The sequence below is a fragment of the Passer montanus genome, unplaced genomic scaffold, assembly GCF_014805655.1.
Source record: "Passer montanus isolate IOZ18808 unplaced genomic scaffold, ASM1480565v1 scaffold390, whole genome shotgun sequence".
Classification (NCBI taxonomy): domain Eukaryota; kingdom Metazoa; phylum Chordata; class Aves; order Passeriformes; family Passeridae; genus Passer; species Passer montanus.
In genome coordinates this window covers 5,225-30,731 of record NW_024368708.1, presented here as the reverse complement: position 1 = coordinate 30,731, position 25,507 = coordinate 5,225, and the positions used below count along the sequence as shown (strand labels likewise).

At 48.2% G+C, this 25,507-nt stretch overlaps 1 protein-coding gene and 1 long non-coding RNA gene across 2 annotated transcripts in view; both read left to right on the top strand.

Moving 5' to 3' along the window:
* LOC120506537 (bromodomain-containing protein 4-like) overlaps nt 1–12,000 on the top strand; it is a gene marked incomplete at its 5' end in the record, with an annotated part of 15,454 nt that extends 3,454 nt beyond the window's left edge. The window contains 3 exons of the mRNA XM_039718196.1: nt 5,519–5,574; nt 6,261–6,477; nt 11,575–12,000. Of these exons, the coding sequence (XP_039574130.1) occupies nt 5,519–5,574; nt 6,261–6,477; nt 11,575–11,985 (684 nt within the window). The remainder of the gene's footprint in view (nt 1–5,518; nt 5,575–6,260; nt 6,478–11,574) is intronic.
* A 4,858-nt stretch (nt 12,001–16,858) lies between these two features.
* Nucleotides 16,859–25,507, top strand: part of LOC120506536 — an 11,323-nt gene continuing 2,674 nt past the window's right edge. The window contains exons 1-2 of the long non-coding RNA XR_005628532.1: nt 16,859–17,808; nt 25,357–25,469. This is a non-coding gene — a long non-coding RNA (uncharacterized LOC120506536). The remainder of the gene's footprint in view (nt 17,809–25,356; nt 25,470–25,507) is intronic.

Sequence of the window (25,507 nt, the reverse complement as noted above, 5' to 3'; positions counted from 1 at the left end):
CCCGCCCCGGCCGCGCCCGCCGCGCTGCAGCCCCACCCGCCCGTCATCCCCACGCCCGCCCAGCCCGTCAAGGTGAGCGCCTCGTTAGCTTAATTGGGGCGGGGGGTGGTGCTGTTAATGGGTTTGTGGTTGGGATTGCTATTGGTTTAGTTGTTGTCTGGTGTTGGTGTTGTTCCCAAAACCCCAACGAACGCCCCCAAAGCCCAAACTCCAAACCCTGAAACCCCATTGAACGATCCCAGAGTGGAAACTCCAATCCCAAAACCCCAATGAATGCCCCAAAGCCCAAACTCCAAACCCCCAATGAACGATCCCAAGGTAGAAACTCCCAATCCCAAAACCCCAACAAATGATCCCAAGGAGAAACTCCAATCCCAAAAAACGCCCCCAAACTCCAAACCCTGAAACCCCAACAAACAATCCCAAGGTAGAAACTCCAATCCCAAAATCCCAACCAACGCCCCCAAAGGCCAAACTCCAAAACCCAAAATTCCAATGAATGATCCCAAAACAGAAACTCCAAATCCCAAAACACCCCTAAAGCCCAAACTCCAAACCCCCAATGAACGATCCCAAGGTAGAAACTCCCAATCCCAAAACCCCAACAAATGATCCCAGAGTAGAAACTCCAATCCCAAAAACCCCCCCAAAATCCAAACCCTGAAACCCCAACAAACAATCCCAAGGTAGAAACTCCAATCCCAAAATCCCAACAAACGCCCCCAAAGGCCAAACTCCAAAACCCAAAATTCCAATAAATGATCCCAGAGTAGAAACTCCAATCCCAAAAAACGCCCCCAAAGGCCAAACTCCAAATCCCAAAACCCCAACAAACGATCCCAGAGTAGAAACTCCCAATCCCAAAACCCCAACAAATGATCCCAAGGAGAAACTCCAATCCCAAAAAACGCCCCCAAAGCCCAAACCCTGAAACCCCAATGAATGATCCCAAGGTAGAAACTCCCAATCCCAGAACCCCAACGAACGCCCCCAAAGGCCAAACTCCAAAACCCAAAATTCCAATGAACAATCCCAAAACAGAAACTCCAAAGCCCCAATGAGCAATCCCAAGGTAGAAACTCCAATCCCAAAACCCCAACGAACGTCCCCAAAGCCCAAAGTCCAAAACCCCAATGAACAATCCCAAGGTAGAAACTCCAATCCCAAAAAACGCCCCCAAACTCCAAACCCTGAAACCCCAGTGAACAATCCCAAGGTAGAAACTCCCAATCCCAAAACCCCAACGAATGCCCCCAAAGCCCAAACCCCAAGTAAATGACTCCAAACTCCAAAACCCCAATGAACAATCCCAGAGTAGAAACTCCCAATCCCAAAACCCCAACGAACGCCCCCAAAGGCCAAACTCCAAACCCTGAAACCCCAACAAACAATCCCAAGGTAGAAACTCCAATCCCAAAATCCCAACAAACGCCCCCAAAGGCCAAACTCCAAAACCCAAAATTCCAATGAACGATCCCAGAGTAGAAACTCCAATCCCAAAACCCCAGCAAACACCCCCAAAGGCCAAACTCCAAAACCCCAATGAACAATCCCAAGGTAGAAACTCCAAATCCTAGAATCCAAACGAACGCCCCTAGAGGCCAAACTCCAAACCCTGAAACCCCAAGAAAGGATCCCAAGGTAGAAACTCCAATCCCAAAATCCCAAATGAACTCCCCCAAAGGCCAAACTCCAAATCCCCAATGAACAATCCCAAGGTAGAAACTCCAATCCCAAAACCCCAGCAAACACCCCCAAAGGCCAAACTCCAAAACCCCAATGAACAATCCCAAGGTAGAAACTCCAAATCCTAGAATCCAAACGAACGCCCCTAGAGGCCAAACTCCAAACCCTGAAACCCCAAGAAAGGATCCCAAGGTAGAAACTCCAATCCCAAAATCCCAAATGAACTCCCCCAAAGCCCAAACTCCAAACCCCAATGAGCAATCCCAAGGTAGAAACTCCAATCCCAAAATCCCAAATGAACTCCCCCAAAGCCCAAACTCCAAACCCCAATGAGCAATCCCAAGGTAGAAACTCCAATCCCAAAACCCCAGTGAATGCCCCCAAAAGCCAAACTCCAAAGCCTGAAACCCCAATGAACGATCCCAAAACAGAAAGCCCGAAAGCCCAACAAACGATCCCAAGGTAGAAACTCCAAAAATCAGATCCCAAAGTAGAAACTCCAAAAGTCAAAACAACCCCAAACCCCACACAATGACCTCAAACCCAACCTCTAAACTCCAAATCCCCAACAAACGCCCCAAAACTCCACCCCCCAAATCCCCCCGGAACGCCCCCAAACCCAACCTGCACCCCCCAAATCCCCCCGGAACGCCCCAGGGAAAAACGGGGAGTTTGGGCAAAAATACAGGGGGTTGGGGAACAGAAACGGGAATTTTGGGGGAAAAAATGGGGGTTTGGGGGGGAAATAGGGGAAAAAAGGGGATTTGGGGAAATAAAAATGAGATTTGGGGGGGAAATGGGGGTTTGGGGGGATGAAATGGGGAAAAAATGGATTTTAGGGGAGAAAATGGGAAAAAAATGGATTTTAGGGGAAAAAATTGGGGTTTGGGGGGGAAATGGGGAAAAAATGGAGTTTAGGGGGATAAAGTTGGAATTTCAGGGGGAAAAATGGGGGTTTGGGGGAGAAATGGGGTCTTGGGTGGAAAAAAATAGGGACTTTAGGGGAAAAAAGGAGGATTTGGGGGGATAAAATGGGAATTTGAGTGGGAAAAAAATGGGGATTTTAGAGGGAAAATGGGGGTTTGGGGGAAAATGGGATTTTATGGGAATAAAATAGGGTTTGGGGGAATGAAAAAAGAAAAAAAATGGGGTTTAGGGGGAATAAAATGGGATTTTGGGGAGGAAATTTGGGATTTTGGCACATTTCAAGGGCAGTTTTGGGTTTGGGGATCTTTGGTTTCTTCTTTTTGGTGTTCAGAAGGAAAATCTGCCCCAAATCTTTCCAGGAAAGCTCCTAAAAATCCTAAAATGGATTTTTTAATAGGAAGTTCCAAAGGAAAGGGGTTTGGGGAAAAAAATTCCAATTTTGGAATTCCAAAGGATTTTGGCACCTTCTGGATTGAGGGAAGGGAGGTTTTTTGGCCAAAAATAGGAATTTTTTTTACCAAAAATAATTTTTTTACGGCCCAAATAAGAGGGTTTTTTTCTCAAAATAAGGAGTTTTTAAACAAAAAATACTCAATTTTTATGGACCAAAAGAAGGGCTTTTGTAACCAAAAATAGTCATTTTCATGGACCAAAAAATGGGGTTTTGACCAAAAATAATAATATTTAATGGACCAAATAGGGGTTTTATGGACCAAAAAAAGAGGGTTTTGACCAAAAATAGTCCTTTTTTTTGGACCAAAATAAGGTGTTCTTTTGACCAAAATCAGCCATTTTTATGGACCAAAATTTTGTCATTTTTATGGACCAAAAGAAGGAGTTTTTGCACTAAAAATAAAGGGTTTATTTGACTAAAAGTACTCATTTTCTTGGACCAAAATTAGTCATTTTTGTGGAAAAAAGAGAGGTTTTTTGGGCCAAAAATAGTAATTTTTGTGGATCAAAAAAAGGAGTTTTTTAACCAAAAATAACTATTTTCATGGGCCAAAAAAGGGATTTTTTTTTTCCCCAAAACCAGATTTTTTTCAGCCCAAACCAAATAAATTTTTTGCCCCACCCTCTCCCCATAAACCCCTCGTCCAGGTGCCCATCCCAGGGGCCGAATTCCCGTGGAATTCCACCGGAATTCCCAATTTTGGGTGTTTTTTGCCCAGGTGCCCATCCCAGGTGCCGAATTCCCGTGGAATTCCACCGGAATTCCCAATTTTGGGTGGTTTTTTGCCCAGGTGCTGAATTCCCGTGGAGTTTCAACAGAATTCCCAATTTTGGGTGGTTTTTTTGGCCAGGTGCCCATCCCAGGTGCCGAATTCCCGTGGAATTCCACCGGAATTCCCAATTTTGGGTGGTTTTTTGCCCAGGTGCTGAATTCCCGTGGAGTTTCAACAGAATTCCCAATTTTGGGTGGTTTTTTTGGCCAGGTGCCCATCCCAGGTGCCGAATTCCCGTGGAATTCCACCGGAATTCCCAATTTTGGGTGGTTTTTTGCCCAGGTGCTGAATTCCCGTGGAGTTTCAACAGAATTCCCAATTTTGGGTGGTTTTTTTGGCCAGGTGCCCATCCCAGGTGCCGAATTCCCGTGGAATTCCACCGGAATTCCCAATTTTGGGTGGTTTTTTGCCCAGGTGCTGAATTCCCGTGGAGTTTCAACAGAATTCCCAATTTTGGGTGGTTTTTTTGGCCAGGTGCCCATCCCAGGTGCCGAATTCTTTTTTTTTTTTTTTTTCCCCCAGCAGGATTTGCCCAAAACAGAATACGGGGCTAATGAAAAATGCTGACTCGGCAAAAAAAGGGGTTGGTTTGGGGTTTTTTTTTGGGTTTTTTTCCTTGTTCAAGTGAAGGAAATCAGAATTCCCAAAATTCCAGGAAAATTCCCAAGGTTCCAAGGAAATTCCATTTTTTTCCCCAGTGGGGATTTGCAAAAAAAAAAAAACAAAAATCAGAATAATCAAAAATGCTGACTTGGCAAAAAAAAAAGTTGTTTTATTCTTGCTGAAGTGAAGGAAATCAGAATTCCCAACTTCCCAGGAAAATTCCCAAGGTTCCAAGAAAATTACTTTTTTTTTTTCCAGCGTGATTTAAAAAAAAAAAAAAAAAAAGATACTCAAAAATGATGACTCGGCAAAAATATTACCAAAAAATTGGGGATTTTTTTGTTGTGGAAGTGAAGGAAATCAGAATTCCCAACATTCCAAGAAAATTCCCAACCTTCCAGGAAAATTCCCTTTTTTATTTCCCCAGCAGGATTCGCCCAAAAAATATTTCAGAATAACCAAAAGATGCTGACTAGGCAAAAAAAAAAGGGGAAAATCTTTCAAAATTGAGGAAAACTCTTTAAAAAACGAGTGAAACTCTTCAAAAATGGGTGAAAAGCCCTGGAATGGACGGAGAGGAGAGCGAGCTGTGAATCCGTGGTGGAATTGAGGCTGGAAAAGACCTCAAAAATCACGGGGTCAACCAAAGACGGTCCAAGAAGATCCAGAAGATCTCAAGAACTTGGAAAATGCAGGTTTAAAATGAGAAATTGAGGAAATCCTGTGAATTTTTCCCCCAAAACCACCTTGGAGATGGTTGAGATCTCCGGTGGGGAAGTGAGGATCCATGGGTGGAACCTCTACTGCAGGTGATCCAAGAAGATCCAGAAGATCTGAAGAACCTGAAAATTGCAGCTTTTAAATCAGAAATTTAGTAAATCCCATAAATTTTCCCCTCAATCCACCTCGGAGAGAGTCAGAATTCCAAGAAACTCCCAAGATTTCAGGGTTCCTTCCCCCACCCCATGTCCAGGTGTTGACTTTGGTGTGGAACCCCCCAGTCCGTAGGGCCCCCCTTTGGAGACACCGCGGTGCCGACCCCGGCGTCACTCCCGTCCCGTTCCCTGTGATTCCAGGACGTGTTTGAGATGCGCTTTGCCAAGATGCCGGACGAGCCGGAGGAGCCGATCCCGTGAATTTTTCCCCCAAAATCATCTTGGAGATGGTTGAGATCTCCAGTGGGAATCCATGGTGGAATTGGGGTTGAAAATCATGGAGTCAACCAAAGACGGTCCAAGAAGATCCAGAAGATCTCAAGAACTTGGAAAATGCAGGTTTAAAATGAGAAATTGAGGAAATCCTCTGTATTTTTCCCCCAAAATCATCTTGGAGATGGTTGAGATCTGCAGTGGGAATCCATGGTGGAATTGGGGTTGAAAATCATGGAGTCAACCAAAGATGGTCCAAGAAGATCCAGAAGATCTCAAGAACTTGGAAAATGCAGGTTTAAAATGAGAAATTGAGGAAATCCTGTGAATTTTTCCCCCAAAACCACCTTGGAGATGGTTGAGATCTCCGGTGGGGAAGTGAGGATCCATGGGTGGAACCTCTACTGCAGGTGATCCAAGAAGATCCAGAAGATCTGAAGAACCTGAAAATTGCAGCTTTTAAATCAGAAATTTAGTAAATCCCATAAATTTTCCCCTCAATCCACCTCGGAGAGAGTCAGAATTCCAAGAAACTCCCAAGATTTCAGGGTTCCTTCCCCCACCCCATGTCCAGGTGTTGACTTTGGTGTGGAACCCCCCAGTCCGTAGGGCCCCCCTTTGGAGACGCCGCGGTGCCGACCCCGGCGTCACTCCCGTCCCGTTCCCTGTGATTCCAGGACGTGTTCGAGATGCGCTTTGCCAAGATGCCGGACGAGCCGGAGGAGCCGGTGATCCCCGCCTCGTCCCCGGTGGTGGTCCCGCCCCCCACCAAGGTGGCCCCGCCCTCGTCCAGCGACAGCAGCAGCGACAGCTCCTCCGACAGCGACAGCTCCTCCGACGACTCCGAGGAGGAGCGGGCGCAGCGCTTGGCCGAGCTCCAGGAGCAGGTACGGGGCGCTCCAAGGGTCCTTCGGTGGGGCTGGGTGGTCTTGGGGTCGGGGCTGGAGGTCATGGATGTCCCACCACCGTCAGCTCCAGAGGCAACAAAATTGTTGGGTTTGTTGACCCAGAATTATTGGGTTTGTCAACCCAAAATCATTGGGTTTGTTGACCTAAATCGTTGGGTTTCTCAGTCTTGGAATCATTTGGGTTGTTGGCCCAAAATCGTTGGGTTTGTTGACCCAGAATCGTTTGGTTTGTTGACCTAAATCGTTGAGTTTGTCGACTCAGAATTATTGGGATTGTTGACCCGAAATCGTTGGGTTTGTCAACCCAGAATCGTTGAGTTTGTCAACCCAGAATTATTGGGTTTGTAAACCTGAAATCGTTTGGTTTGTTGACCGAAGTCGTTGGGTTTGTCAGTCTGGAGTTGTTGGGTTTGTCAACCCAAAATCATTGGGTTTGTTGACCTAAATTGTTGGGTTTGTCAGTCTTGGAATCATTTGGTTTGTTGACCCAAAATCGTTGGGTTTGTTGACCCAAAATCGTTGGGTTTCTTGACCTAAATTGTTGAGTTTGTCGACCCAGAATCATTTGCTTTGTCGACCCGAAGTCGTTGGGTTTGTCAACCCAGAATCGTTGGGTTTGTTGACCTGAAATAGTTCGGTTTGTTGACCTAAATTGTTGGGTTTGTCAGTCTGGAATTGTTGGGTTTGTTGACCCAAAATCATTGGGTTTGTTGACCTAAATTGTTGAGTTTGTCAACCCAGAATCATTGGTTTTGTCGACCCAGAATTATCGGGTGTGTAGACCTGGAATCGTTTGGTTTGTTGACCTAAATCGTTGGGTTTGTCAGTCTGGAATCGTTGGGTTTGTCGACCCAAAATCATTAGTTTTGTCGACCCAGAATTACTGGGTTTGTAGACCTGAAATCATTTGGTTTGTTGACCGAAATCGTTGGGTTTGTTGACCTAAATTGTTGAGTTTGTCGACCCAGAATCGTTGGGTTTGTTGACCCAAAATCACTGGGTTTGTTGGCCCAAGGTTGTTGGGTTGACTTGAAATAGTTGAGTTTGTTGACCCAGAATTGTTGGGCTTGTTGACCCAGGATCGTGGGGTTTGTCGACGCAGAGTCGTTGAGTTTGTCAACCAGAAATCATTTGGTTTGTCAAAGCAGAATTGTTGGGTTTGTTGACCTAAATAATTGAATTTGTTAACCCAGAATCTTTGGGTTTGTTTGCCCAAAGTTGTTGGGTTGAGTTGAAATAGTTTTTGGGTTGACCCAAGATTGTTGAGTTTGTAGCTCCAAAATTGTTGGGGTTTTTTGCCTAAGATTTTTGAGTTACCCAAAATTGTTAGGTTGACTCAAAATTGTTGAGTTTGTTGGCCAGGAGTTGTTTGGTTTGACCCAAAATTGTTGGGTTTGACCCAAAATTGATGGGTTTGTTGCTCCAGAACTGTTTGGTATGTTGACCTCAAGTTGCGTTGGCTTGACTCAAACCATTGGGTTGGTTGACCCAGAGTGGTTGGGTTGACCTGAAATTGTTGGGTTTTTTGACCCAAAATCATCTGGGTGACCCAAAATTCTTGGGTTCGTTGACCCAAAATCCTTGGGTTTGTTGGCCTGGGAGTGTTGGGTTGACCCAAAATCCTTGGGTTTGTTGACCCAAAACTCAGTGACCAGGTGGGGTCATGGGTTGGGTGTGATGACCTTGGAGGCCTCATGGAACCCTTGGAGGTGACACTCAGTGAGCAGGGGAGGTCAGTCAGAGGTCAGGTTTGATGACCCTGGAGGTGCCCATGGAACCCCTGGATGACCAGGGAGGGTTGGTCATTCCTGGGTTGCAATCGATGACCCTGGAGGTGTCCATGGAATGGTTGGAGATGACACTCAGTGACTGGGTGGGGTCATGGGTTTGGTTTGATGACCCAGAGGGGTCCATGGAACCCCTGGACCCTGATCTGGTGACCAGGTGGGGTTGGTCAGTCCCAGTTTGCAGTCCGTGACCTTGGAGGTGTCCGTGGAACCCTTGGAGGTGACACTCAGTGACTGGGTGGGATCATGGGTTGGGTCTGATGACCTTGGAGGTGGCCATGGAATGGTTGGAGGTGACACTCAGTGACTGGGTGGGATCATGGGTTGGGTCTGATGACCTTGGAGGTGTCCATGGAACCCCTGGCCCCTGATCTGGTGACCGGGTGGGCTTGGTCAGTCCCAGTTTGCAGTCAGTGACTCTGGGGGGCTCCATGGAACCATTGGAGGTGACATTGACCAGGGGGGGTCAGTCATGGGGTGGGTCTGATGACCTTGGAGGTGTCCATGGGACACTGATCTGGGTGACCAGGTGGGGTTGGTCAATCCCAGTTTGCAGTCAGTGACTCTGGAGGTCTCCATGGAACCATTGGAGGTGACATTGACCAGGTGGGGTCAGTCATGGGTTGGGTCTGATGACCTTGGAGGTGTCCATGGAATGGTTGGAGGTGACACTCAGTGACTGGGTGGGATCATGGGTTGGGTCTGATGACCTTGGAGATCTCCCTGGACCCTGATCTGGGTGACCAGGTGGGGTTGGTCAGTCCCAGTTTGCAATGACCTTGGAGGTGTCCATGGAACCCTTGGAGGTGACACTCAGTGAGCAGATGAGGTCGTGGGCTGGGTTTGGTGACCCTGGAGGTCTCCATGGAATGGTTGGAGGTGACACTCAGTGAGCAGATGAGGTCGTGGGCTGGGTTTGGTGACCCTGGAGGTCTCCATGGAATGGTTGGAGGTGACACTCAGTGAGCAGATGAGGTCGTGGGCTGGGTTTGGTGACCCTGGAGGTCTCCATGGAATGGTTGGAGGTGACACTCAGTGAGCAGATGAGGTCGTGGGCTGGGTTTGGTGACCCTGGAGGTCTCCATGGAATGGTTGGAGGTGACACTCAGTGACCGCGTGGGGTCATGGGCTGGTTTTGATGACCCTGGAGATCTCCATGGACACTGATCTGGGTGAGCAGGTGGGGTTGGTCAGTCCCAGTTTGCAATCATTGACCTTGGAGATCTCCATGGAGTGGTTGGAGGTGACACTCAGTGACAGGGTGGGGTCATGGGCTGGGTTTGATGACCTTGGAGGTGTCCATGGAATGGTTGGAGGTGACACTCAGTGACAGGGTGGGGTCATGGGCTGGGTTTGATGGGCTTGGAGGTGGCCATGGAATGGTTGGAGATGACACTCAGTGACCCTGTAGGGTCAGTCAGGGGTTGGGTTTGGTGACCCTGGAGATCTCCATGGACACTGATGCATTCCCCGGTGCTAATTAAGGTAATTACCGCCGGGTTCTTCATGAGGGACCTCAGGCCCCAGGCGATGGGTGGGGTTGGGCTCAGCCTTGAGCTCAGCTCGGGGTTTGGGGCTGGTTCTTCTCCGTGGCTGCTGGGTTTGGGTGTGCAGAAGCAAATTAAGCTCAGCTTCGGGTGCCAGGAGCAAATTAAGCTCAGCTTTGGGGTTCTGAACAGCTTGAGCTCAGCTTTGGGTGTGCAGGAGCAAATTAAGCTCAGCTTTGGGTGTCCAAAACCAGCTTGAGCTCAGCTTTGGGTGTGCAGAAGCAAATTAAGCTCAGCTTTGGTTTTCTGAACGGCTTGAGCTCAGTTTTGGGTGTCCAAAACCCGTTTGAGCTCAGTTTTGGTTGTGCAGGAGCAAGTTAAGCTCAGTTTTGGTTTCTGAACAGCTTGAGCTCAGCTTTGGGTGTGCAGGAGCAAATTAAGCATAGCTTTGGTGTTCCAGGAGCAAATTAAGCTCAGCTTTGGTTTTCTGAACGGCTTGAGCTCAGTTTTGGGTGTCCAAAACCCGTTTGAGCTCAGTTTTGGTTGTGCAGGAACAAACTAAGCTCAGTTTTGGTTGCCCAGGAGTAAATTAAGCTCAGTTTTGGGTTTCTGAACAGCTTGAGCTCAGTTTTGGGCATTCAAGAGCAGTTTGAGCTCAGTTTTGGGTGGCTAGGACTAGCCTGAGCTCAGGTGCAGGTGGAGCTTGGTCAAGACCATCTTGAGCTCACCTTGGGATCACCACACGTTTTAAGCTCAGCTTTCCACCCCAAAGGCACAACCAACAAAGCCAGTCATTTTTAGGATAAAACCTAAACCTCCTCCAGCGTCTGTGGGTTTAGGCCAGGTTTAGATACGGTTTAGGCCGGGTTTAGGTCAGATTTAGGCCAGGTTTAGATCTAAAATGCCATTTTTTGGTTGTGTGAACAGCAAGAAGGAGCCGCTGGTGAAGCTCTGCACCTCCTGTGGCTTAGGCTGGGTTTTTAGGCCGGGTTTAAGCTTAAAAGCCCGTTTTTTGGTCATGCACACACCAAGAAGGAGCCGGTGGCAGCGAAGGTCTCCAGATCCTGTGGGTTAGGGCTGGTTCTTGTTGGGTTTAGGCTGGGATTAGGCCTAAACCACCGTTTTTTATTCCTGTGAGCAGCAAGAAGGAGCTGGTGGCAGTGAAGTCCTCCAGATCCTGTGGGTTAGGGCTGGTTTAGGTTGGGTTTAGACCAGGTTTAGACCGGGTTTAGGCCTAAACCAGCACTTTCTGTTCCTGTGAGCAGCACGGAGCCGATGGCAGTGAAGATCTCCAGATCCTGTGGGCTAGTGCTGGTTTAGGTTGGGTTTAGGCTGGGTTTAGGCCTAAACCACCATTTTTTGTTGGTGTGAGCAGCAAGAAGGAGCCGGTGGCAGCGAAGGTCTCCAGATCCTGTGGGTTAGGACTGGTTTAGGTTGGGTTTACACCAGGTTTAGGCTGGGTTTAGGCCTGAACCACCATTTTTTGTTGGTGTGAGCAGCAAGAAGGAGCCGGTGGCAGCGAAGGTCTCCAGATCCTGTGGATTAGGGCTGGTTCTTGTTGGGTTTAGGCTGGGATTAGGCCTAAACCACCATTTTTTGTTGGTGTGAGCACTAAGAAGGAGCTGATGGCAGTGAAGTTTTCTAGATCCTGTGGGTTGGGGCTGGTTTAGGTTGGGTTTAGGCTGGGATTAGGCCTAAACCACCATTTTTTCTTCATGTGAGCAGCAAGGAGCTGGTGGCAGCGAAGATCTCCAGATCCTGTGGGTTAGGGCTGGTTTAGGTTGGGTTTAGACCAGGTTTAGGCTGGGTTTAGGCCTAAACCAGCACTTTTTATTCCCGTGAGCAGCAAGAAGGAGCCGGCGCCGGTGAAGCCCAGCAAAGCCGCGCCCGCCTACGAGTCGGAGGAGGAGGAGAAGTGCAAGCCCATGTCGTACGAGGAGAAGCGGCAGCTGAGCCTGGACATCAACAAACTGCCCGGGGAGAAGCTGGGCCGCGTCGTGCACATCATCCAGTCCCGCGAGCCCTCGCTCAAGAACTCCAACCCCGACGAGATCGAGATCGACTTCGAGACGCTGAAGCCGTCGACGCTGCGCGAGCTCGAGCGTTACGTCACCTCCTGCCTGCGCAAGAAGAGGAAACCCCCAGGTACGGCCAAAGCCCAAAATTTGGGGGTTTCAGCCCGAATTTCCGGTGGTTTTAATCCCGAGGGTTGAGGTTTTGGAGGCGTTTTTGCCTCACCAAGATGGCGGCGGGTGGGATTTAAAATGGCAGCCGCTGCAGGCCTCATTTTAGTTGTAATAATTAAAGGTTTTAATTAAAGTTTCAGTATTTTAAATTACTGAATGCACGTTCGCAACAAACCGGTTGGGATGAACCAGTTGAATTCAGGCTGGAGCAGTTGGGTTTGGGCTGAACCAGTTGGGATGAACCAGCTGGGTTTAGGATCAACCGGTTGAGTTTAGGACTAACCTGTTGAGACAAGCCATTGCATTTGGATCAAATCAGTTGAGTTCAAGACCAACCAGTTGGCTTTAGGACCAACCGGTTGGGTTTAGGATGAACCAGTTGATTTTAGGGCCAGCCAGTTAAGTTCAGGACCAACCAGTTTGCTTTAGGATTAACCAGTTGGGTCTAGGATGACCCAGCTGGGTTTAGAATGAACCAGTTCAGTTTAGAACCAACCAGTTGAGTTTGGGATCAGCCAGTTGAGTTCGGGATGACTCAGTTGAGTTTAGAACCAGCCAGTTGGGTTTAGAACAACCCAGTTGAGTTTAGAACCGAGCGGTTGTGTTTAGGATGACCCAGTTGAGTTTGGGATGTCCCAGTTGAGTTCAGGATGTCCCAGTTGGGTTTCAGATGACCCAGTTGAGTTTGGCATGACCCAGTTGAGTTCAGGATGACCCAGTGGAGGGAAAGGGATTTTATGGGGGAAATAAGATGGAGGAAAGGGGATTTTATGGAAAAATGGGATTTTTTGGAGGAAATAAAATGGAGGGAAATGGATTTTATGGAGAAAATCAGATGGAGAAAAGGGGATTTTATGGGGAAACAAGGATTTTTATTGAGAAAATAAGATGGAGGGAAAGGGATTTGATGGAAAAAAAAGGATTTTATGGAGGAAATGATGGAGGAAAAGGGATTTAATGGAGAAAAAATGGAGGGATTGGGATTTTATGGAGAAAATAAGATGGAGAAAAGGGGATTTTATGGAAAAATGGGATTTTTATGGAGAAAAAAGATGGAGGGAAAGGGATTTTATGGAAAAAATGGGATTTTATGGATGAAATTATAAAGGGAATGGGATAATACTATGGAAAAATTTGGATTTTGTGGATAAAAAGATGGAGGAAAAGGGATTTTATGAAGAAAAAAGATGGAGGGAAAGGGATTTTATGGATAAAATGTGGAGGGAAATGGGATTTTATGGAGAAAAATGCAAGGAATGGGATTTTATGATGAAAATCAGGTGGAGGAAAAGATATTTAAAGAAAAAATGGGATTTTATGGATAAAAATATGGAGGGAATGGGATTTTATGGGAAAAATGAAATTTCATGAAGAAAAAATGGAGGGAGCAGGATTCTATGGATTAAAAAATTGGGAAAATGGGATTTTAAGGTTAAAAAATGGAGGGAATGGGATTTTACAGATTAAAAAATTGGGGGAAATGGGACTTTAGGGATAAATCCTTTTTTATTTTACGGCACCGGGCGGATTTGGGGTCTGGGATGTGGAGTTAAAAATGGATTTTGAGGAAATCTGGAATTCCGAGTCCCCGGCGTCGCTCCCTGCGCCTCTTTTGGGATAAAATCCTGATTTTTCCTGGTTGTTATCCCGATTTTTCCTGGTTATTTTCCCAAATTTCCTAATTCCCACCTTTCCTCGCGCCCGTCCGCGCCGTGGGATTGGGATTTATTCCCATCCCAAAATCTGAGGTTGAGCCAGGCTTAACTCCAGGAAAGGGAAGGATTTGGTCACTCCAATGTTGGAAAATCCCATGGAAATATTTAGGATTAAATTCCAGAGGGGTCAGATGTGGAGAGGGAGCAGAAATCAAAATAAAGCCCCCAAAAAAAGAGAAAAAAAACCCAAAATCTCCCCCAAAAAAGAGAAAAAATCCCAAATAAAATGAAATAATTCCAAAAAAAACAGGATTGAGCTGGATCTGGTGGCGATTTTCCAGGATTTTTCCAGGATAAATCCAGAATTAGGAATCTCTGAGCACTTTTTTAGAACAATTTTAAGGAGTTTCCTGTAAATTTGGGGATTTTTGGATGAGGTTAAAAGGTCTTGTTGGAATTTTTAAGCCTGACTTAGAAATGGGAAAATCCAGGGATTTGGTGTTGAATTCTTCCTTAGATTTATCCTTTAAATCCTATTTTTTTCGGGGTTTTTTTTCCTGATTTTTGCCTGGTTTTCCATCAAATCCACCAAAAGAAACACGATTGGCTCATCCCAAATCCAGACCTTTAATTTTTTCCCAAAAAAGTGGTGACTGGGAGCAGAAAAACCTGGAAAATTTCATTTTTTGGGATGAATTTGACTCCAAACCACCAAACCCAGATTTTTTTTCCCAGAAAACTTTGATCTGCCTCAAATATTTTCCCCAAATCCGTTGATTTTTATGTTCCTTTTTCCAAGATTTCTCAGCCTTGGAAGCACCAATTCCTCACTCCCTCAAAACCTTGGAAAATTGGATTCGTTGGATGTTTGGGAATTACAAAAGCGATAAAAGGACTCCAAAAATTCACTTTTTTCACGGAATTTCACCCCAGGATGTGGGAATTTGGATCCGTCCGTTGGCGTTTCGCTCTTTGGGTGGGAATAAAATCAGGATTTGGGGGAAGATTTGGGGAAAATCCCATAAATTCAACATTTCTGTCCCAAAATCACCTGGAAATGATTTTTCCATCAATGCTGGATTTTATCCCCGTGGATTCGGGGTTGAAGGTTCATCCATGGGTTGGGTTGGGAGCTCCAAAATCCGGGATGATCCTTCTGGGAGCGCGATTCCGACTCGGATCCGATGGCCGGGGAGGAAGTTTGGGATCATCCTTGGGTTGGGATCTCCAAAATCCAGGAGGATCCTTCTGGGAGCACGATTCCGACTGGGACCCAACAAGCAGTGATGAAAGTTGGGATCATCCTTGGGTTTGGCTCTCCAGGATCTCCAGGTGATCTGCATGGAACCTCACGATTCCAACTGGGACCCAAAATCAATGATGGAGTTTGAGATCATCCTTGGAATCTCCTCCGGACCAGAAAATTCCAACTGGGACCCAAAATCGGTGATGGAGTTCGGGATCATCCTTGGGTTGGGATCTCCAAAATCCAGGAGGATCCTTCTGGGAGTGCGATTCCAACTGGGACCCAACAAGCAGTGATGAAAGTTGGGATCATCCTTGGGTTTGGCTCTCCAGGATCTCCAGGTGATCTGCATGGAACCTCACGATTCCAACTGGGACCCAAAATCAATGATGGAGTTTGAGATCATCCTTGGAATCTCCTTCTGGACCAGGAAATTCCAACTGGGACCCAAAAACTGGCGATGAAAGTTGGGATCATCCTTGGGTTGGGATCTCCATGGAACCTCACAGTTCCAACTGGGACCCAAAATCAATGATGGAGTTTGAGATCATCCTTGGAATCTCCTTCTGGACCAGGAAATTCCAACTGGGACCCAAAAACTGGCGATGAAAGTTGGGATCATCCTTGGGTTGGGATCTCCAGGATGATCATCCTTGGGTTGGGATCTCCAGGATGATCCTTCTGGACCTCACAATTCCAACCTGGACACAAAAACGGAGATGAAGGTCGAGGTCATCTCCAAAATCCAGGATGATCCTTCTGGGAACGCGATTCTGACTTGGACCAACAACCGGCGACGGAATTTGGGATCATCCTTGGGTTGAAATCCTTGGAATCTTCTTCTGGACGTCGTGATTCCGACTTGGATCAACAGTTGGTGATGAAGGTTGGGATCATTTTGGGTTGGGATCTCCAGAATCCAGGATGATCCTTCTGGACCTCACAATTGCAACCGGGACGCAAAAACAGGGATGAAGGTTGAGGTCATCTCCAAAATCCAGGATGATCCTTCTGGGAACGCGATTCCAACGGGGATCCACCGACCAGCAATGGAATTTGGGATCATCCTTGGGTTGAAATCTGTGGAATCTTCCATTGGAGCTCGTGGTTCTGCTGGAACCCATCAACTGGTGATGGAACTTGGGATCATCTTTGGGTGGAAATCTGGAATCTCCTTTGGGACCTCATGATTCCACCTGGGATCCAGCACTGATGATGGAATTTGGGATCATCTTTGGCTTGAAATCCTTGGAATCTCCTTCTGGGAACACGATTCCAGCCAGGATCCAACGACCGGCGATGGAATTTGCCAAGGTTCTCCCTCTGGAGCAGCGACATTCCCGGGACATCTGATCCTCTGGAATCCATGGATTTCCTTGGCCGTTGGATCTTTTCCCAACAATTTTCCCTCATTTTTTTGGCGGCAAAATCCCCGATCCCACAAATCCCTGGGGAATTCCAGCTCCATCCCTTGGGAATTCCCATCCCGTTCCCAATCGGTACCGTCGGGTTTGTCCGGAGACGTTCCCAAATTAATTTCTTTTCTTTCTTCCTTTTTTTTTTGGGCAGAAATGGCGCCAAAATTGAAGAAAAAAGGGCACTCGGGGCGGGAGCAGAAAAAGGTAGGAATGGGATTGGGATTGGGATTGGATCCATGGATTGGGGTTGGATTGGGATCCATGGATTGGGTTCAGGTTGGGATGGGATCCATGGATTGGGGTTGGATCCATGGCTTTGGATTGGATCCATGGGATTGGATCTTGGGATCATCCTTGGGTTGGGATCTCCAAAATCCAGGAGGATCCTTCTGGGAGCGCGATTCCGACTGGGACCCAACAAGCAGTGATGAAAGTTGGGATCATCCTTGGGTTGGGATCTCCAGGATGATCATCCTTGGGTTGGGATCTCCAGGATGATCATCCTTGGGTTGGGATGAAAGTTGGGATCATCCTTGGGTTGGGATCTCCAGGATGATCATCCTTGGGTTGGGATCTCCAGGATGATCCTTCTGGACCTCACAATTCCAACCTGGACACAAAAACGGAGATGAAGGTCGAGGTCATCTCCAAAATCCAGGATGATCCTTCTGGGAACGCGATTCTGACTTGGACCAACAACCGGCGACGGAATTTGGGATCATCCTTGGGTTGAAATCCTTGGAATCTTCTTCTGGACGTCGTGATTCCGACTTGGATCAACAGTTGGTGATGAAGGTTGGGATCATTTTGGGTTGGGATCTCCAGAATCCAGGATGATCCTTCTGGACCTCACAATTGCAACCGGGACGCAAAAACAGGGATGAAGGTTGAGGTCATCTCCAAAATCCAGGATGATCCTTCTGGGAACGCGATTCCAACGGGGATCCACCGACCAGCAATGGAATTTGGGATCATCCTTGGGTTGAAATCTGTGGAATCTTCCATTGGAGCTCGTGGTTCTGCTGGAACCCATCAACTGGTGATGGAACTTGGGATCATCTTTGGGTGGAAATCTGGAATCTCCTTTGGGACCTCATGATTCCACCTGGGATCCAGCACTGATGATGGAATTTGGGATCATCTTTGGCTTGAAATCCTTGGAATCTCCTTCTGGGAACACGATTCCAGCCAGGATCCAACGACCGGCGATGGAATTTGCCAAGGTTCTCCCTCTGGAGCAGCGACATTCCCGGGACATCTGATCCTCTGGAATCCATGGATTTCCTTGGCCGTTGGATCTTTTCCCAACAATTTTCCCTCATTTTTTTGGCGGCAAAATCCCCGATCCCACAAATCCCTGGGGAATTCCAGCTCCATCCCTTGGGAATTCCCATCCCGTTCCCAATCGGTACCGTCGGGTTTGTCCGGAGACGTTCCCAAATTAATTTCTTTTCTTTCTTCCTTTTTTTTTTGGGCAGAAATGGCGCCAAAATTGAAGAAAAAAGGGCACTCGGGGCGGGAGCAGAAAAAGGTAGGAATGGGATTGGGATTGGGATTGGATCCATGGATTGGGGTTGGATTGGGATCCATGGATTGGGTTCAGGTTGGGATGGGATCCATGGATTGGGGTTGGATCCATGGCTTTGGATTGGATCCATGGGATTGGATCCATGGATTTGGGTTGGATTGGGATCCACGGATTGGGTTCGGGTTGGGATGGGATCCGTGGGATTGGGATTGGGATTGGATCCATGGGATTGGATCCATGGATTGCAGTTGGATTGGGATCCATGGATTGGGGTTGGGATTGGGATTGGGATTGGATCATTAGTTGGGTTGGGATTGGATCCATGGATTTGGATTGGGATCCATGGATTGGGATTGGGATTGGATCATTAGTTGGGTTGGGATTGGATCCATGGGATTGGATCCTTGGATTGGGATCCATGGATTAGGGTTGGATTGGGATTGGATCCATGCCTTTGAATTGGATTAATTAATGGATTGGGGTTGGGGTTGGGGTTGGATCCATGGCATTGGATTGGATTAATTAATTGGATTGGGATTGGGGTTGGGGTTGGATCCATGGATTTGGATTGGGTTGGGATTGGATCATTAGTTGGGTTGGGGTTGGATCCATGGATTTGGATTGGATTAATTAATTGGATTGGGGTTGGGGTTGGATCCATGGATTTGGATTGGATTAATTAATTGGATTGGTTTTGGGGTTGGTTGGATCCATGGATTTGGATTGGATTAATTAATTGGATTGGAGTTGGGGTTGGATCCATGGATTTGGATTGGATTAATTAATTGGATTGGGATTGGGGTTGGGGTTGGATCCATGGATTTGGATTGGATCCATGGATTGGGATTGGGTTGGGGTTGGATCCATGGATTTGGATTGGATCCATGGATTGGGATTGGGTTGAGATCGGATCATTAATTGGGTTGGGGTTGGATCCATGGGTTTGGATTGGATTAATTAATTGGATTGGGATTGGGGTTGGGGTTGGATCCATGGATTTGGATTGGATCCATGGATTGGGATTGGGTTGAGATCGGATCATTAATTGGGTTGGGGTTGGATCCATGGGTTAGGGTTGGATTGGGGTTGGATCCATGGATTGGGGATGGGATCGGTCATTTTGATGACCAGAAGCCATTTTTGATGACGCAGAAAAACATTTTGGTGTCCAGAACCACATTTTGATGACCCAAGTGGTCATTTCAATGATCAGAAATGTCTCTTTCATGACCCAGGAGTTAATTTTGAGGTCTAAAAATGTATTTTGATGACCAGAACATCGTCTTGATGACCCAAGAGGTCATTTTGACCACCAAAAGACCATTTGGGAGTCCAAAACCCACATTTGGATGACCCAAGAGGTCATTTTGACCACCAAAACACCATTTTGGTGTCATTTCAATGATCAGAAATGTCTCTTTCATGACCCAGGAGTTAATTTTGAGGTCTAAAAATGTATTTTGATGACCAGAACATCGTCTTGATGACCCAAGAGGTCATTTTGACCACCAAAAGACCATTTGGGAGTCCAAAACCCACATTTGGATGACCCAAGAGGTCATTTTGACCACCAAAACACCATTTTGGTGTCCAAAACCACCTTCGATGACCCAAGAGGTCCTTTTGATGACCAAAACACCATTTGGGAGTCCAAAACCACCTTTGATGACCCAAGAGGTTATTTTGACCTCTAAAACCCCATTTTGGTGTCCAAAACCACCGTTAGATAACCCAAGAGCTCATTTTGGTGACCAAAAGACCATTTTGGTGTCCAAAACCACCTTTAGCTAACCCAAGAGCTCATTTTGACGACCAAACCACCAATTTTGATGTCCAAGACCACATTTACATACCAAAAAAACCATTTTGGTGTCCAAAACCACCCGTGGATGACCCAGAAGATGATTTGACCACCAAACCACCAATTTTGGTGACCCCCTGGCCCATTTTGATGCCTCGTTCCCATCCCCAAACCCCCATTTTGCCGCCCCACCCGAACATCTCCACCCTTTCTAACTCCTCCCCCTTCCCACAGCACCACCACCACCACCACCAACCGGCGGAAGAGGATGGTGGTGGGTGGGGAAAGGGAGGTTCTTGGATCTTGGTGTTCATCATGGTCTTGTTGGGATGTCCCAAGAGGAGGAGGATGGTGGTAGATGGGAGAAAGGGAAGTTCTTGGGTGTTGATGTCCACCGTGGTCTTGGTGGAGTGTCCCAAGAGAAGGAGGATGGTGGTGGGTGCAGAAGAGGGAGGGTCTTAGGTCTTGATGTCCACCATGGTCTTGTGGGGGTATCACGAAGGGATGAGGATGGTGGTGGGTGGGGGAAAGGGACGTTCTTCACTCTTGGTGTCCATCGTAGTCTTGTTGGGATGTGCCAAGAGGAGGAGGATGGTGGTAGATGGGGAAAAGGGAGGTTCTTGGGTCTTGATGTCCACCATGGTCTTGTGGAGATGTCCCAAGAGGAAGAGGATGGTGGTGGGTGGGGGAAAGGGACATTGTTGGGTCGTGGTGTCACCGTGGTCATGCTGGGGTGTCCCAAGAGAAGGAGGATGGTGGTGGGTGCAGAAGAGGGAGGGTCTTGGGTCGTGGTGTCACCATGGTCTTGTGGAGATGTCCCAAGAGGAAGAGGATAGTGGTAGATCGGAGAAAGGGAAGTTCTTGGGTGTTGGTGTCCACCGTGGTCATGCTGGGATGTCCCAAGAGGAAGAGAATGGTGGTGGGTGGGGGAAAGGGACATTCTTGGGTCGTGGTGTCACCGTGGTCATGCTGGGGTGTCCCAAGAGGAGGAGGATGGTGGTGGGTGCAGAAGAGGGAGGGTCTTGGGTCATGATGTGCACCATGGTCCTGTTGGGATGTCCCAATGTTGTAGAGGAAGAGGATGGTGGTGGGTGGGGAAAAGGGAAGTTCTTGGGTTGTGGTGTCCACCGTGGTCTTGGTGGGGTGTGCCAAGAGGAGGAGGATGGTGGTAGATAGGAGAAAGGGAAGTTCTTGGGTCTTGGTGTCCATCACGGTCTTGGTGGGATGTCCCAAAAGGAAGAGGATGGTGGTGGGTGCAGGAGAGGGAGGTTCTTGGGTCTTGGTGTCCACCGTGGGCTTGGTGGGATGTCCCAGTATTGTAGAGGAAGAGGATGGTAGTAGATGGGGGAAAGGGAAGTTCTTGGGTGGTGGTGTCCATCGTGGTTTTGTGGGGGTGTCCCAAGAGGAGGATGATGGTGGTGGGTGGGGGAAAGGGACATTCTTGGGTCGTGGTGTCCACCGTGGTCTTGGTGGGATGTCCCAAGAGGAGGAGGATGGTGGTGGGTGCAGAAGAGGGAGGGTCTTGGGTCTTGATGTTCTTGGGTCTTGGTGTCCATCACGGTCTTGGTGGGATGTCCCAAAAGGAAGAGGATGGTGGTGGGTGCAGGAGAGGGAGGTTCTTGGGTCTTGGTGTCCACCGTGGGCTTGGTGGGATGTCCCAGTATTGTAGAGGAAGAGGATGGTAGTAGATGGGGGAAAGGGAAGTTCTTGGGTGGTGGTGTCCATCGTGGTTTTGTGGGGGTGTCCCAAGAGGAGGATGATGGTGGTGGGTGGGGGAAAGGGACATTCTTGGGTCGTGGTGTCCACCGTGGTCTTGGTGGGATGTCCCAAGAGGAGGAGGATGGTGGTGGGTGCAGAAGAGGGAGGGTCTTGGGTCTTGATGTCCACCATGGTCTTGTGGAGATGTTGCAAGAGGAGGAGGATGGTGGTAGATGGGGAAAAGGGAGGGTCTTGGGTCGTGATGTCCACCGTGGGCTTGGGGGGATGTGCCAAGAGGAGGAGGATGGTGGTGCGTGGGGAAAGGGACGTTCTTCACTCTTGGTGTCCACCATGGTCTTGTGGGGGTATCGCAAAAGGATGAGGATGGTGGTGGGTGGGGGAAAGGGACGTTCTTCACTCTTGGTGTCCATCGTAGTCTTGTTGGGATGTGCCAAGAGGAGGAGGATGGTGGTAGATGGGGGAAAGGGAGATTCTTGGGTCTTGATGTCCACCATGGTCTTGTGGAGATGTCCCAAGAGGAGGAGGATGGTGGTGGGTGGGGGAAAGGGAAGTTCTTGGGTGTTGGTGTCCACTGTGGTCATGGTGGGGTGTCCCAAGAGGAGGAGGATGGTGGTGGGTGCAGAAGAGGGAGGGTCTTGGGTCTTGATGTGCACCGTGGTCTTGTTGGGATGTCCCAATGTTGTAGAGGAAGAGGATGGTGGTAGATGGGGAAAAGGGACGTTCTTCACTCTTGGTGTCCACCATGGTCTTGGTGGGATGTCCCAAGAGAAGGAGGATGGTGGTGCGTGCAGGAGAGGGAGGGTCTTGGGTCGTGGTGTCCATTGTGGTCTTGGTGGGATGTCCCAGTATTGTAGAGGAGGAGGATGGTGGTAGATGGGGAAAAGGGACGTTCTTCACTCTTGGTGTCCACCATGGTCATGCTGGGGTGTCCCAAAAGGAGGAGGACGGTGGTGGGTGCAGGAGAGGGAGGTTCTTGGGTCTTGGTGTCCATCATGGTCTTGTGGGGATGTGCCAAGAGGGAGAGGATGGTGCTGGGTGTGGTTTTTTCATTCTTGGTGTCCACCATCATCTTGTTGGGATGTGCCAACATCTCAGAGGAGGAGGATGGTGATGGGGGGGTTGGTTCCTTCTGGAAGATGATGGGGTAGGACTGGGAGGTGATGGACGACACCAGGGAAGTTCTCCTCGTCCCATCACCCGTTCCTTCCTGGGACAGCCCAGAAGAAGAGGACAGTGTTGGGTGGGGCTGGGGCTGAAGGACCATCCCTGGAAGTTCTCCTGGTCCCAGTACCGTGCTGTTCCTGGGACATCCCAGAAGGAGCTGACACTGGGTGGGATTTAGGCTGAAGGACCATCCCTGAAGTTCTCCTGGTCTCACCTGTTCCCTTCTGGGACATCCCAGAAGAACAGGACAGTGTTGGGTGGGGCTGGGGCTGAAGGACCATCCCTGAACTTCTCCTGGTCCCATCACCGTGTCCTTGCTGGGACATCCCAGAAGAAGAGAACAGTACTGGTTGGGTCTGGGGCTGAAGGACCATGCCAGGGAAGTTCTCCTGGCCCCACCACCGTGTCCTTGCTGGGACATGCCAGAAGGAGCCAGTAAACCCCAGCGTTCCTCAAGGACATTTTTTGTTCTCTGAGGAAACCCCGACGTTCCTCAAGGACATTTTGGGTTCTTTGAGAAAACCCCAGTGTTCAACAAGGATGTTTTTGGGTTCTGTGAGGAAACCCTGATGTTCCTCAAGGACATTTTGAGGTTCTTTGGGGCCATCCCAGGGTTCTTTGAGAACATCTTGGTGTTCCTCAAGAACATCTTTTGTTCTTTGAGGAAACCCCAACATTTCTCAGGGACGTTTTGGGGTTGTTTGATGAAACCCCAATGTTCCTCAAGGATGTTTTGGGTTCTTTGAGGCCATCCTGGTGTCTTTTGAGAACATCCTGATGTTCCTCAAGGACATTTTGGCTTCTTCGAGGAAACCCCGACGTTCCTCAAGGACATTTTGGGTTCTTTGAGGAAACCCTGATGTTCCTCAAGAACATTTTTGGGTCCTTTGAGGAAACCCCGATGTTCCTCAAGGATGTTTTGGGTTCTGTGAGGCCATCCCAAGGTTCTTTGAGAACATCCTGATGTTCCTCAAGAACATCTTTTGTTCTTTGAGGAGACCTTGACTTTCCTCAAGAACGTTTTGGGTTCTTTGAGGCCATCCTGGTGTCTTTTGAGAACATCCTGACGTTCCTCAAGAACTTCTTGGGGTTGTTTGAGGAAACCCCGGCGTTCCTCAAGGACATTTTGGGTTCCTTGAGGAGACCTTGATGTTCCTCAAGAACAGTTTGGGTTGTTTGAGGAAACCCCAGCGTTCCTCAAGGATGTTTTGGGTTCTTTGAGGAGACCTTGATGTTCCTCAAGAACATTTTGGGTTCTTTGAGGCCTTCCTGGTGTCTTGTGAGAACATCCTGATGTTCCTCAAGGACGTTTTGGGTTCTTTGAGAACATCTTGATGTTCCTCAAGGACGTTTTGGGTTCTTTGAGAACATCTTGATGTTCCTCAAGGATGTTTTGGGTTCTTAGAGGAAACGTTCTGTGAGGCCATCCCAAGGTTCTTTGAGAACATCCTGATGTTCCTCAAGAACATCTTTTGTTCTTTGAGGAGACCTTGACTTTCCTCAAGAACGTTTTGGGTTCTTTGAGGCCATCCTGGTGTCTTTTGAGAACATCCTGACGTTCCTCAAGAACTTCTTGGGGTTGTTTGAGGAAACCCCGGCGTTCCTCAAGGACATTTTGGGTTCCTTGAGGAGACCTTGATGTTCCTCAAGAACAGTTTGGGTTGTTTGAGGAAACCCCAGCGTTCCTCAAGGATGTTTTGGGTTCTTTGAGGAGACCTTGATGTTCCTCAAGAACATTTTGGGTTCTTTGAGGCCTTCCTGGTGTCTTGTGAGAACATCCTGATGTTCCTCAAGGACGTTTGGGGTTCTTTGAGAACATCTTGATGTTCCTCAAGGACGTTTTGGGTTCTTTGAGAACATCTTGATGTTCCTCAAGGATGTTTTGGGTTCTTAGAGGAAACCCCGACGTTCCTCAAGGACGTTTTTGGGTTCTTTGAAAACATCCTGTTGTTCCTCAAGAACATTTTGGGTTCTTTGAGGAGACCTTGATGTTCCTCAAGGATGTTTTGGGTTCTTTGGGGAAAACTCAGTGTTCCTCAAGAACATCTTGAGGTTCTTTGAGAACATCTTGATGTTCCTCAAGAACATTTTGGGTTCTTAGAGGAAACCCCGACATTCCTCAAGGAGGTTTTTGGGTTTTTTGAGGAAACCCCGATGTCCCTCAAGGACATTTCGGGTTCTGTGAGGAAACCCCGACGTTCCTCAAGGAGGTTTTTGGGTTCTGTGAGGAAACCCTGACGTTCCTCAAGAACATTTTGGGTTCTGTGAGGAAACCCCGGTGTTCCTCAAGGACATTTTGAGTTCTTTAAGGAAACCCCAACATTCCTGAAGGACATTTTGGGTTCTGTGAGGAAACCCCAATGTTCCTCAAGGACATTTTGGGGTTCTTTAAGGAAACCCCGACGTTCCTCATGAACATTTCGGGTTCTGTGAGGAAACCCCGACGTTCCTCAGGACATTCTGGGTTCTTTGAGGAAACCCTGATGTTCCTCAAGGACGTTTTGGGTTCTTTGAGGAAAACTCAGTGTTCCTCAAGAACATCTTGAGGTTCTTTGAGAACATCCTGATGTTCCTCAAGAACATTTTGGCTTCTTAGAGGAAACCCCAACGTTCCTCAAGGAGGTTTTTGGGTTCTGTGAGGAAACCCCGACGTTCCTCAAGAACATTTTGGGTTCTCTGAGGAAACCCCGATGTTCCTCAAGAACATTTTGGGTTCTCTGAAGAAACCCTGACGTTCCCCAAGAACATTTTGGGGTTCTTTAAGGAAACCCCGATGCTCCTCAGGACGTTTTGGGTTCTGCGGGTGCGAGCTGGGTTTTGGGGTCGGCGGTGGTGGCGACGCTGACTGACGGCTCCCCCTGTTGCAGGTCACCTGCGGGAAGCCCCCTCCCCCCTCATGATGCCTTCCCCACAGATGGCGCCGTTCCAGGGCCTCGTGCCTCAGTCGCCCCCTCAGCAGAGCATCCAGCCAAAAAAACAGGTGACGCCGCGGGGTCGGGGTCGGGGTGTGGGGTTTGG